We start from the raw sequence: 13,394 nt of genomic DNA, 5'->3' as shown, positions 1-13,394 counted from the left end.
GTTCCAATTGATAGCAGAGTCTACTATGTAAATAGCATAAATGACAACAGATGAACAGTATTTTAAAATTTCTGAAGAGTAATGTTTCACTTTCTGAGATACAGATGAATCTGAAGAACCTTTGCATTGCCCAATGATTGAAATACTCTGGCATCCCTTTTCAACTTGACCTTCTGGTATTATACTTCGTGAGCTTAAAGTTAATAAAGTTAACTAAGCACCTCATTTAAATTAAACACTGCTTTAAGAGTGACTTTCACAAGACTAAAAACGGCCTGGCGCTGAACTTTCAATGTCAGTCAGATGTTAAATGTTAAAATAGATATTTATAAACCAATCAATTCACTACCCATCAACCAATGTCCACAGATTTTTAGCTATATATCCCATACTGAATATCAGTTTTGGCCAAAAAGGTCATGTTTTAGTTTACTGTGTTTGAACCTGTTGAAAAGAAAAGATCTTTGCCAAAAACTTGCTAAGGAGGCTTTTCTGCAGTTAATATCTCTGCTTAATTGAGTTATATATTCCAAGCTTTTTGTGATGCTGGTTTACATCTCAATCACTTAATGATGTTTGCTTTACAATTGGTGGTGGTTTCATTTGGAACAATGTGGCTTTCTAGTGGGAGCTGGAGAGTTTTAAACTACTTTACCTTAGTCCCTGGAATGTGCACCCTGAATTAGTCATCTTCCCAACTGGTCCAATTTGCTGAAACATTTTTTGGTCATGTGTTTTTATCTATGTTAATCCAACACCTCTGTTTGGTGCTTATTTTCTTCCTTCACAAAACACTTTGGAACATCTGTGTTTACTGACAATTTCACATAGCTGAAATAACAATGTAAATTACTGAGGATACTAGAAATCTGAAACTAGAATAAGTGCTGGAAATACTCCACAGGTTAGACAGCATATGTGGAGTGAAACAATGACTTTCAAAATTTGTTCTGATAAAAGGTCATCTCAACCTGATCCATTAACTGTTATTCTCCACAGTGTTGCCTTACCTGCTGAATATTTCCAACACTTCTTGTTTTTAATCTTAAAGACAATGTTGCTTGTAAAAAGGGAAAAATGAATAGTCTCCCAAAATAAGTATTCTTTCAAACTGTAACTGTATTTTGAATGAAAGACAAACTTTGTTAGTCAGTGTACACAATTGCATTTGTGTCAAGTAAACCTATTGTCTGTAACTTCAATAAATATAACGAACACGGTGAGATCTATCAGGCAAATGGGACCAGTTTAGTTTGGGAAACCTGGTCAACATGGACAAGTTGGACCGAACCGTCAGTTTCTGTGTTGTTTGACTCTGAGAGACTTAGCAATACAAGTTCGAACTGTGTGTAAGATTATAGATTACCCCAAGGATTAATACACCGAGAACTCAAACTGGCCATGAACAATCAAATATATTGAAAACTCAAATAAATACATTGTCCCATGTTTTTACAATAGGAATAGTGTGGTGACGAGGTGGCTGAGAGGTTAAGGCGATGTACTGCTAACCTATTGTACTTTGCAGGTGTGTGTTCGAACCCCACTCTTGTTGCTTTAGTCAGCAGCTTGTGCTAATGCACTCTTTGTTTGTGTCCCACATCGTTTAGTTGCTGGACAGGGTACTGAGGCAAAATGGTTTTGTGTGGGGGAAATCGTGCCTTACCAACTTAATAGAGTTCTTTGAGGAAGTGACCAAGTTGATAGATGAAGGAAGGGCTGTTGATGTCATATACATGGACTTTAGTAAGGCATTTGAGAAGGTTCCCCATAGCAGACTAATGGAGAAAGTGAAGCCACATGGTGTGCAGGGTGTTCTAGCTAGGTGGATAAAGAACTGGTTGAGCAACAAGAGACAGAGAGTAGTAGTTGAAGGGAGTTTCTCAAAATGGAGAAGAGGTGACCAATGGTGTTCCACAGGGGTCAGTATTAGGACCACTGTTGTTAATATACATAAATGATCTGGAAGAGGGCACTGTTGGTATGATCAGCAAGTTTACAGATGACAGGAAGATTGGTGGAGTAGCAGAAAGCACGAGGGACTGTCAAAGAATACAGGAGGATATAGATAGACTGGAGAGTTGGGAAGAAAAGTGGCAGATGGATTTTAATCCAGACAAATGTGATGTGATGCAGTTAGGCAAGGCTAATTCTAGAGCAAATTATACAATGAACAGTAGAGCCTTGGGAAAAGCTGATGAGCAGAGAGATCTGGGAGTGCAGGTCCATTGTACCCTGAAGGTTGCTGCACAAGTGGATAGAGTGGTCAAGAAGGCATATAGTACTCTTGCCTTCATTGGACGGGGTATTGAGTATAAGAGCTGGCAAGTAATGTTAAAATTGTACAAGATATTGATTCGGCTGCATTTAGAATACTGTGTACAGTTCTGGTCGCCACATTACCAAACGAATGTGGACGCTTTGGAGAGGGTACAGAGAAGGCTTATGAGGATGTTGCCTGGTATGGAAGGTGCGAGCTATGAAGAGAGGTTGAGTAGGTTAGGTTTATTTTCATTAGAGAAAAGGAGATTGAGGGGGGACCAGATTGAGGTTTACAAAATCATGACAGGTATAGACAGGGTGGATACAGATGAGCTTTTGCCCAGGGTGAAGGATTCAATAATGAGAGGTCATGCTTTCAAGGTGAGAGGTAGAAAGTTTAAGGGGGATACACGCAGCAAGTACTTCACACAGAGGGTGGTGGGCGTCTGGAATGCGTTACCAGCAGAGGTGGTAGAGGCAGGCATGGTAGATCGGCTCAGGCTTGGAGGGCCAAAGGGCCTATTTCTGGGCTGTAAATTTTCTTTGTTCTATGTAATTATGATTGCTCGTTATCTTAACAAAATTGGACATCATCATCCAGGATAAGCATATGAGTGGTTAAATGTGATCATCTAGAAGCTGTTGACTTACCTTGCTCCAAAATTTTTTTCTTTTGTCTCTTTCTCAGTCCCATCATTAAGTTTTGAATGTGGTTTTGCATTGAATTAGTGACCTAACCCAAAATTTTCCAATTAGGCTGTGTGCCTCAGTGAGGATTCATCAATCCAATCAATTGGAGACAGATATTTTGATTTTCCTATTCACGAATGCCAATGATCCTTGCCGAAACTGAGTTGTTGGATCAGATGGCCAGTAAAGAGCCATTCTGATGCCTGCAAAAGTTCCACTGGCAGCTGTTAGTCAGGCGAACATCAAGGAGCCCTATTCCTCTGCCACTGACCGCATCAAAGCTTCACTTGGACACTGGCCTTATTCAAAAAAAGATGGTGAAATACAAACAAAACAATAGCTGCCTGCTGCACTTTAATAGGATACAGACATGCCACATGATTAACGTCTTTCAACCTTCTCTCCATCCTCTCACTCTTTCGAAATTATTTCACTTTCAATATGATTATTCTCATTCAATTAAATTCACTGAGAATCTTTGTAGGCAAGGTATATCTGATACCATTCAAAGATTTGATGTGATGCTTTACTTCAACTCAAATGAACAATGGAGCTCATCAATTAAGCAGAGACATTTGTTGTAAAAGAACCTCCTTGGCAAGATTCAGACACCAATCTTGCATTCCCCTTTCTGCAGGCTCAAACACAGTGAACTGAAAGCTAAAGAGAAGTTTAATATAGGAGATCTGATTAAGAGTCTGCGGACACTGGGTGAAGAATATTTAATAGCTTAATAACAAAATAAACTGCATTGATTTTTTTTTCAGAAACTAACAAGCTTGGAAGATGATATTCGACACCAGGGTTTTGTTGCCAACCGGCTTGACACATTTCCTTTCATGGCACTGATCAACAAAGCCAAGTCGGGCAACTTAAACTGGATGAAGGATTAGTTTTGTTTCTTTGTTGTGTTTGGATTTGAACATTTGCCGAACCCAATGTTTCTCTTTATTGTCAGCAAATTTGGATTTGCTGTGATTGATGGAAATGCACCTGGATTTGGACCATACTTTGCTGAGAAAACCAACACTAAGTCTAACGGTACCAGGGTAGAAAGCGTGGTGCAGTGGTGGCTTTCATCTCAAGTTCAAGGTTCAATTTTCACTTCAAGACCGGATGATTGCAGGAAGTGTGTTTCTAACAAGGTATGTAGTAGGCCATAAAAGCAGAAGAGTCTCTGCATTAGGCATGCTTAAATCGGGAGTGGTACTTCTCAAACTCCAGTCTCTTGTGATGGGCAAGTGACCATTTCCAGGTAAACATAGCTATGGAAACAGATTTCATCACATGCTTTGTCTACATATCTGTCACTAGCTGTGAGAAAGTCTCCAAGTCTAAGAAAGAGTGGTACCAACAGTTGCTTATTTGGTAATGGTACAGCAGCTTCAAGAGAGGTGCCCATTTCTACGTAAACTCAAATATCTGAAAGCTTCTGTTTCGTTTTGCTGTAACAAAAGCTTCAAAATATGTTATCTCATCATTTGTCTTACCAGTGTGGATGTGGAGGTGCAGAAACCTTACAGTAAGGACAAGATTTTATTGTCACGTATACCGAGGCACAGTGAAAAGCTGTGTCTCGCAGCCATACAGGCAGGTCAGATAGTTAAATAGCATAGATACCTAAATAATAGGTAAACAGCGACAAAAACAAAAATACAGGTACGGGCAAATGTTAAGAGTTTGATTCAGATACAGAAACATTAGGTCTTGTCCATTTTGGTCTAAATAATATTCTAACAACGTGATATGTGTTGCCCCAGCCACTTGAATTCTCTCCTATGAAATAATAACTCTTACAAGGCTGAAGTATTTTCATTGGTAATATTAACGTTTTTTAAAAAAGACATTACTAATCTTTCTAGATCTAATTTGACAATAAATTCACCCACTGCCTTCTCAATCTAACTGGTTAAGGATTGTGATTATTCTATGGCTTTAAGAAACATATTTTGTCCCTTTTTTTGGAGCAGTTTTAAGGCAGAGGTAATGAGCTAGCTAGTGAAGGTTCATGAAGTAAACAACTTGGGAGGCCCACAAGTTTTGTTTAAAGTTGGAACGATAGAAGCAGCCTCGATGGGTGTGGTCAGCTCTACAAACTAGGATTTCTAGTTTTTTTTAGCTTTGAGAGTCAGCAGCAGTTGTTGTTGGAATCTCAACAGGGTTGGAAGCTGCATTAAGTATCTCTGAGCTACTCCTCCTTCTGAGATTTTACTTGGTATTTTTTCTCTCGCTCTGCTGCTGGATTGCATGCGAGACGATCTGTTTCTAACTTTGCCTTTTTGCCAAAGGGTATGTTTACAGGATGCTACTATATTGGAACAGTTAATTAGTAATAGTTACTGTATCTATTATTCTGTTAAGTTTTTCAATAGAGTTAAGTTATTTTAAGTTCTTCTTTTAGTGCATTTTAACTATAGTGTTTGATAAATTGTGTTTTGCTTAATGTCAAGTAGTTAGACCAGTCAAACTGCATCTGGAACACAGCACATTACATTTGCCTTTGAAATACGGCCGAAGCTACCTTCTTAAAGTATTCTGAGGGGGTCTGGTCTGATCCATAACAGGAAATATACTGCATTTACTGGACTCAGGTCTCAGATAGCTAACTGCCACAAATATGATGACATCAACTTAAGGCTTTCAGCAACTTTCCCTGCAAACAAAATTCAAATGTTAAACAAGATATAAAATGTGCAACGGACAGTCTAACTAGCACAGGTCCTATTAGTTGCCATACCATGCAACATCATATTATCGTGCATTAATATCATACTCAAACTCAACTGAGATCTTAGCATAGATCAAAATCTTATGATACATTAACACACTAAACGTGTACAACTGGAGGGAAAAAAATCTCTCAAACTCAAGAGGCTGACAAGTGATACTGAACTAAGAGATACATTTCCTCTCTTTTGGGTGTATGCAATCAATGTCAAAGATTGACTACTTCGAGGCATGTTACTGCAGGCTATATATGTAGGCACAAACAGGATAGAACTCTACAAAAAGTGCCTTTGCCAGTTATCCCAGTTGGATACCTGACTTTATGAAGTGTGGAAAAAAAAGTGATCTCATGGTCACTGTAGCTTTTCGATGGGTCACAGAATAAGACAAGGATTAAATACAATATGCCAAACAGCCTAAAGTCACGTATTGTCAATTAATGCTTCAAGAGTCTGTAAAGATATCGGGTGGAACGACTTGTATTACTGTTATGAATGGTTGTAATTCATTTTTTGGAAGCTTTTACTGCACCGTGAGAGCATCTGTACTGAGGTCAACCATAGTTTGCCACCATTCTTTCAAGCACTGCAAACCCATTAATTGCTCTTTATGTATTTTACAAATTGTATAAACTTTTACTTTTTGAAAACTTTCTACAGTACTTTAGTATCTTTACAGATTTAATAAGTGCCAAATGAGCATTTTCCTCTAAGCACAGTGCCAAAGTGCAGCTGTCTTCATTTTTAACATATTATTAAATGTTGAAAAGTAAAACAAGTTTAAATGTAACCATCATTCATTAAAAAAAAGATAGAATTCTTGTTCAGGCAGTTTTTAACACTAAAGTAAGTGAATTACAAATATTGGCTTAACTCAAAAAGCAAGTATTTGCCAGACACAACGTGATATAAATCATTCCACTGTGATGAGAAGTAAATCACCATACTGTTTCTTGTTATACAAAAATAACTGGCTCTTCTCCCTCAATACAGATGAAGACAAAATTCTTGAAACGATCTTTTAATTCCTCAGTTCGTAAAAGTGACAGAGTAAATGAGCTGTAAAAATCAGAGTTTGTGACATTTAGCTTTGATTTTTGATAAGTTTGCAGATCAGGTAAGAATGTCAATAGTGTGTTATACTTTGGTGTCTACTACCATTGAAATTCAACCAGAGGGGAAAAATATATGCCAGCTTTCCTTCTGCGATACCTGCTGGGGAACGTATGCTTGCTGAGGTCAAGATGAGAAATCAGCCTTGGCTGTGATATTCCAACACTTGCCACCAAGATTCTCACATGAATGACCATTAAAACGATATACCAATGGGCAACCGCTGTTTAGAACTGTACTTCAACAGGTGGTCTATCTTATTTGTCTTTTCATAGATAATAATAAGAAAACACAGCCTAATGATGTAAAGTTTGAAAAAGGAGGAAAAAATGCAAACAATTTGATTTATTAGGAAACAAGGGTAAATCATAAACTGAAGCTCAGTTTTAATATGGGCTCTGCAATATAGACATTAACAGCTTTCGCCCAAGGAGTAAATTAATGTAGCCACATTTTGAAGACAGAAAAAAATGAAGTTACAACAATTATATAAATTCCAAAGTGGGTTGCTGACCTACCAACATGGTTAATGGTTGAATTTAAAATGACAGGTAATATCTCTCTTGTTCTTCAAAGGTCACATGATGCTACGCAAAAAAGTGACTGACAAACTATTTTTATACATGCTGATTTCCAAAAAGTAGAACGCATCTTTACTGCTCCAGCAACAAGAAGTCATGTTACATAAGGCTTTACTTCTGATTGTTCATACAAAGCACAACACTTCAAAATGCTCTCATCAATATTTTGACACACAGTAGCATGATAATTGAACAATGGAACTTACTGAAGATGGCAAGCCTGGAGGAACCTTCCTAACCTTTTTCGGTGGAATCTCTGTAAATCAGTAAGTTAACATGTTAGCAAACATCTCCTTTAAATCAGGGCTGCTTGTCAAATCTACTCACCAATTTTACCTTCCATTACATCAATGAAATGGCAGTCTTTACACAGATGAGTACAAAGTTTTGGAATATAGATGAATGGAGATATGAAATATACATATGTACCTCACCCAAATGGGTAATTCATAAAAATGTATCTGACCAAAATGAATCTCACCAAATCATTATAGTGTGGATCTTTCATAGTTGCATCAAACCATATTACCATTGTATATCTGCATTCCCATAGTTCCTGGGTAAGACAACACACAGAAAAGGAGCTGTGAAGAAGTCATACTGGACATGATACATTAATTCTCTTTCCACCATTACCGGCAGACATGCTGAGTTTCTCCAGTTCTTTCTGTTTTTATGGGAAGTCTGGTTGATTATTCCCCTTTTCAGACTTAGCCTGCCAAGGTTAACAACAAAGCTCACTTTGCTTGGGTCAGCTAATAACAAAATTGTGGATTAAACCCTTTTAGGTTTCTATAGCTTAAGATCATTCCAGGCAGCATTTTTAACAATTGAGCCACCAAAGGAACAATCAGCTACAGCTCCCACCCATTAGTTTCCATTGTACGTGACCTTTTCAGACAGTCGTCCAGGAGATGGCAGCATGCAAGTGATGTGAAAGCCCTACTTGCAAAAAAACATAACGGTAATGCAATTTTCCAATTCTAAAGCTACTTTTCCAACTTTACATTTGAACAGAAAGGAAGGTTTAAGAGTAAAGTCAGCTGAAAAATAAGTGATATGCTTTGAATTAACTAAAGAATGCTGGTCATGTTAGATGAAATTTGAATATAGAAGGGGATACTAAAAAGTCAAGATCAATTTCAGTAATAAGAAAAGACCTGTCGTGTTAAATAGTGCTATCTAGCTAAGTAGCATATATTCACGGTTTCATGCATTAATATCAGCAGCAACTCCATAGGAACACCTGATAATTTTTGACAACTTGCATCTGATATTCACCAATGAATAATGGGACATGCAGCTAAACCTGTCAAAGTGACCACCCGTGGTTCCCACAAAAAGTGGTCTTTATTCACAGGTGGTCCCCTCCACATGGCTGTCAATTAAAATCGCATCTGAAAACACTCAACCCCTATATCATCACTTTTTATGTTGCTGTTATAATGTGAAACAATCTCAGAGGGCAGGTTCATTAAAACTGTAAATCACAGATGGAACTGTGAACACGTGCCTGCACTTCACAGGTGGCCACTCCTCACAAGCACTGCTGTAATTCATGTCAGTGTCAATTTCACTGGTCATTATAAACTGATGATCATTTTCCTAAGTTTTTGACAATGGGGGGTTTATGGTCTTATATTGTGGTCCAACTTCAAAGTCTTTTAGTTGCAAGACCTCCACTCTTTCTAAATATTTGACATTGACATGCACAAGTAAAGAGTTGAATTTGTTAGTTTAATGGACAGTTTCTATTCCTTAAGTACAAAATTTGGATTGTATCAGAGTTATGTATCAAGTAAATGATAACATCCATACATATATCATATATAAAGTCAATTGATATAAAAAAAAATTGTGTGCTATTTCAAGTAAAACAAGTTTGCAATTGTTGTCATGGTTGATAATCTTACAATCTGGATAATTCTCAGCAATTCCTATGGATATATTTATAGAGAATGACTATTGGCTGAGAAATGAAGTCAACTCAAAGTTTGTATTCCAGTGTTAAACTGTTTAACCTTTGTTCTTCAGGCCTCTGATGTCATTCCATATTTTTTCATCTTAAATAGATTGAAATGAGATTATTAAGCAAACAAGCCTGCACAAGACCAGAAAATGTAGGAACAGATTTAGGCCAGTCTGCCTTGTCATTCAGTCATGGCTAATTTGTTTCTCAAACCCATTCTCCAGCCTCTCTCTGTAATCCTTGATCCCCTTACCAATCTATCTTAAGAACATATCTACCTCTGCCTTAAATACACTCAATAACTTAGCCTCCACAGCCCTATATGGCAATGAGTTCCACAGATTAACAACCTTCTGGCTAAAGTAATTCCTCTTCATCTCAGTTCTAAAGGGTCATCCCTTCACTCTGAGGCTGTGCCTTTGGGTCCTAGTCACTCCGACTAGTGGAAACATCAACTCCACATTCACTCTATCCAGGCCTCTCAGTAGTCTATATGTTTTAATCAGATCACATCCTCTCCATTCTTATCAACTCAATCAAGTACAGACCCCGAGTTCTCAACTGTTCCTCATGTGAAAAGTCAGAAATCCCAGCGATCATTCTTGTAAACATCCTCTGAAAACTCTCCACGGTCAGCACATCTGCGTGGGTTTCTTCTGGTTTCCTCCCATAGTCCAAACATATGAAGGTTGGGGAATTAGACAAGCTAAGTTGCCCATAGTGTTTAGATACTTGTAGGTTAGGCGCAGTAGTCAGGGGAAATGTAGAGTAATAGGGTAGGGGCATGGGTCTGGGTGGGATACTCTTTGGAGGGTAAGTGTGGACTTATTGGGCCAAATGGCCTGTTTTCACGCTGTAGATAGTCTATGAAAACAAATATACATCCTTTGTTAGAAATGGGTCCCTTCCACATGCTACGTACGTTGTCCTGTTATGGATAATTCCTCTCCTATTTAATCTCTTCAGGGGACATTGAAAATATTTCACTATTTCCAAAGGTCATCTAGTAGGTTTACTAAATTAATACGTGGAATAGGTGGGTTGGTCTATGAGAAAGGTTATACAGACTGGGCTTATTTCAATTGGAGTTCAGAAGAGTGCACTTGCTTGCGCCCAATTTATGTTCAAATGTTTGGAACATTCTGTATGACAGCATGGTAGCTCAGTGGCCTTAAGCACCAGGAACCCGGGCTTGATTCCACCCTCGAGCGACTGTGTGTGGAGTTTGCACATTCTCACCATGTCTGCCATGGGTTTCCTTTGAGTGCTGTGGCTTCCTCTCACAGTTCAAAGATGTACAGGTTAGGTGGATTGGCCATGCTAAGTTGGCTGCAGTGTCCAGGGATGTACAGGCTAGGTGCATTAGCCATGGGAAATGCACGGTTATGGGGATGGAGTAGGGGGGTGAGTCTGGATGGGATGGTCTTCGGAAGACTGGCGTGGTCTGAATGAGCTGAATGGCCTGCTTCCACACTGTAGGGATTCGATGGGTGAGGAGTGACTTGAGTGAAGCATGCAAGATGCTGAACAGTCTTGACAAGTTGGATACGAAAAGGACTTTTCATCTTTTAGGTCAGTCCAGAATGAGAGGGCACATTTTTAAAGTAGGTACTCACCCTTTCAGGACAAAGATAAGCAGATTTTATTTTCTCTCAGAGGATTGTGTTGTTTTGGAACACTCTGCCTCAGAAGGTAATGGAGGCCATGTCAGTTAACATTATTTTAAAGGCACAGATAGAATTTTATTAGTCAAAGGAATCTAAGTTTATAGGGTGGATGGAAATGTGGAATTTGAAAGCAAGCAGATCATTAATGATAGTTTTCAATGGTGGAGCAGGCTCGTGGGTTGCATGGCCTCCTCCCGCTCCTAAATTATGGTCAAATGTTTGTGTGAAGCATACTGCAGGTTCAGGAGAGGGCTTTTGTGATACATTTGAGTTTAGTATAATACTCTGAATTTGGCTGTTTTACAGACAGGATATTATTACAACGCACACATGATCCACATGGCTTGAATTCTGTCACTTTCTTGACATCTTTTCTTTCAGGTTACATCACTTTCAGCAAGGGAATGCCAAAAAAACAGAAAATAATTACTGACAATCTACTTTGGGACCAAAAGGTATTTGCTTTAACTTTTCCTCTTAGAAATGTTGCAACTAATCCTTTAAAAAGTTGGTGGCTCATGGTAACGTCATGAAATACAAGAGTGAATCTCAAGCTACTAGGAACAGAGTTAGAATTCTAATTACTATTATGGACCAGGCCAGACCCCCTCAAAACATTTCAAGAAAGCAGCCTGGACCCTAACTTTGCTAGGTGCTTTAAGCAGGTGTCGTCTGGATATTCCAGGAGTGATGCAGCTAGCCTAACCACTTAGTCTTAGACCAAACATAATTAATTTGCAATATTATTGAATAAAATACAAAACAAAAAAAAGAACAGAATGTAGAATAACTTAACCTATACGAAAACCCAACAGGTTATCCAAACTTAATGATGCTGTTCCAAATACTTTCAACAATCCCCATAAACACCTCTTGGCAAAAACCAAAAGGAAAAATCAAACATAAGGTCTTACAGGAGAGATGTCAGAGAGAGCAGAGGGAGAGAGAGAGAGAGAGAGAGAGAGAGAGAGAGAGAGAGAGAGGATTAGCTTGGACCTACTTCTTTGGGTCCAGCAGCTTCACAATTGACTGCCTGCTAAAACCAAACCAAACCAAACCAGAGAAAAGCTGAGCTGGCAGAGCTGGCCACCCTCCTTTCATTGTACAAGTGTTTTATTTAAACTTGAAAGCCTTATGCCTCAGCCAGTATCTTTTAGCTATACTCAAATTGGCTCTAAAACTCATCAAACCTAGATCTCTCAGAGTCTCTGTGTTTACCACTCTCTCTAAAAATAAAACCCAAGAACAATCTAACCTTGTTAAAGGAGCAGCAACATCACATTACTTCTTGAAATTCAACTTTTCTTTTGAGCTCTAATGCCATTCATAAGTCACTCACGGCTTTCATGACATTATGCTGAATCACTTGGTTTGCTGCATATTATCTGTAATTAATTACAGTGTGACCACCTTTGGAGCGAAGCACTCACCTTTCATGGCATTATCCTGAGCCACCCAGTGGCTTTTTTTAAAGGTTTATTTGCAACATTACGCTTTCTAAGAGGAAAACTAAACAAATGAAGTTAAAGCAAATAACTTTTAGTCACAAAACAGAATAATTATTTTCATATTTTTATCACATTCCTAATGAAGGGCCTATGCCTGAAATATTGACTCTCCTGCTCCTCAGATGCTACCCGACCTGCTATGCTTTTCCAGCGTCTTACTTTCCAACTTTGGAGCCAAGCACGTTGACAGGACAAAGCAACCAAACAATAAGTGGATATTCTATAAATTTTTTATAAAAACTGTAGGGATCGGCAGCTCTTGAAATCCAAACACTCTTCATGACAAATACATTTAAGGAAACAGTTGTGTAGAAAGGCTGATTAAATTCTAAAAAATCACATCTTTATGGAAATTCCAAAATTCCTAACTTGTCCCTTACATATTAGTTTTTTTAAAGACATTTTCAGTAAATCAGCTTCTGCATGATTCCTGCTAACTTTGTAACAGTGCATGTGAATATTTTTAACTTATTAAAAATGCATTATATCTTTTATATGATGTTATTTTGATGTTTATTCAGTCATTTATATGTCAGAAGAACAAAATGGGATGTTGGGAGAATATTTTCAAATGGAAGGTATCCACTCCCTGAAGAGTTTTAAAAATAACAAATTTCACACCAATTATAAATCTTCTCTGGAGGTCTCCTCCATTGTTAACTCTAGGACACAGACACATGATTTAAAGCACCATATCCCTTTGGGGCGGCACAGTGGCTCAGTGGTTAGCACTGCTGCCTCACAGCACCAGGGTCCCAGGTTCGATCCCAGTCTTGGGTGACCGTCTGTGTGGAGTTTGCACATTCTCCCAGTATCTGTATGGGTTTCCTCCGGGTGCTTCAGTTTCCTCCCACAGTCCAAAGATGTGCAGGTCAGGT

General features: G+C 38.4%; 1 protein-coding gene across 11 annotated transcripts in view; it reads right to left on the bottom strand.

The window, feature by feature from the left end:
• The window catches only part of LOC140479798 (transcription factor 4-like), a 607,832-nt gene that overhangs the window by 214,220 nt on the left and 380,218 nt on the right, over window positions 1-13,394 (bottom strand). For all 11 annotated transcript variants that reach the window (XM_072574019.1, XM_072573999.1, XM_072574047.1 and 8 more), the window contains one exon: window positions 7,579-7,628. In XM_072574019.1, the coding sequence (XP_072430120.1) occupies window positions 7,579-7,628 (50 nt within the window). The remainder of the gene's footprint in view (window positions 1-7,578; window positions 7,629-13,394) is intronic.

This window comes from Chiloscyllium punctatum, chromosome 1 (assembly GCF_047496795.1).
Source record: "Chiloscyllium punctatum isolate Juve2018m chromosome 1, sChiPun1.3, whole genome shotgun sequence".
Classification (NCBI taxonomy): domain Eukaryota; kingdom Metazoa; phylum Chordata; class Chondrichthyes; order Orectolobiformes; family Hemiscylliidae; genus Chiloscyllium; species Chiloscyllium punctatum.
The sequence above is the reverse complement of the archived record's forward strand: the minus strand, read 5'-3'. Positions and strand labels throughout refer to the sequence as shown.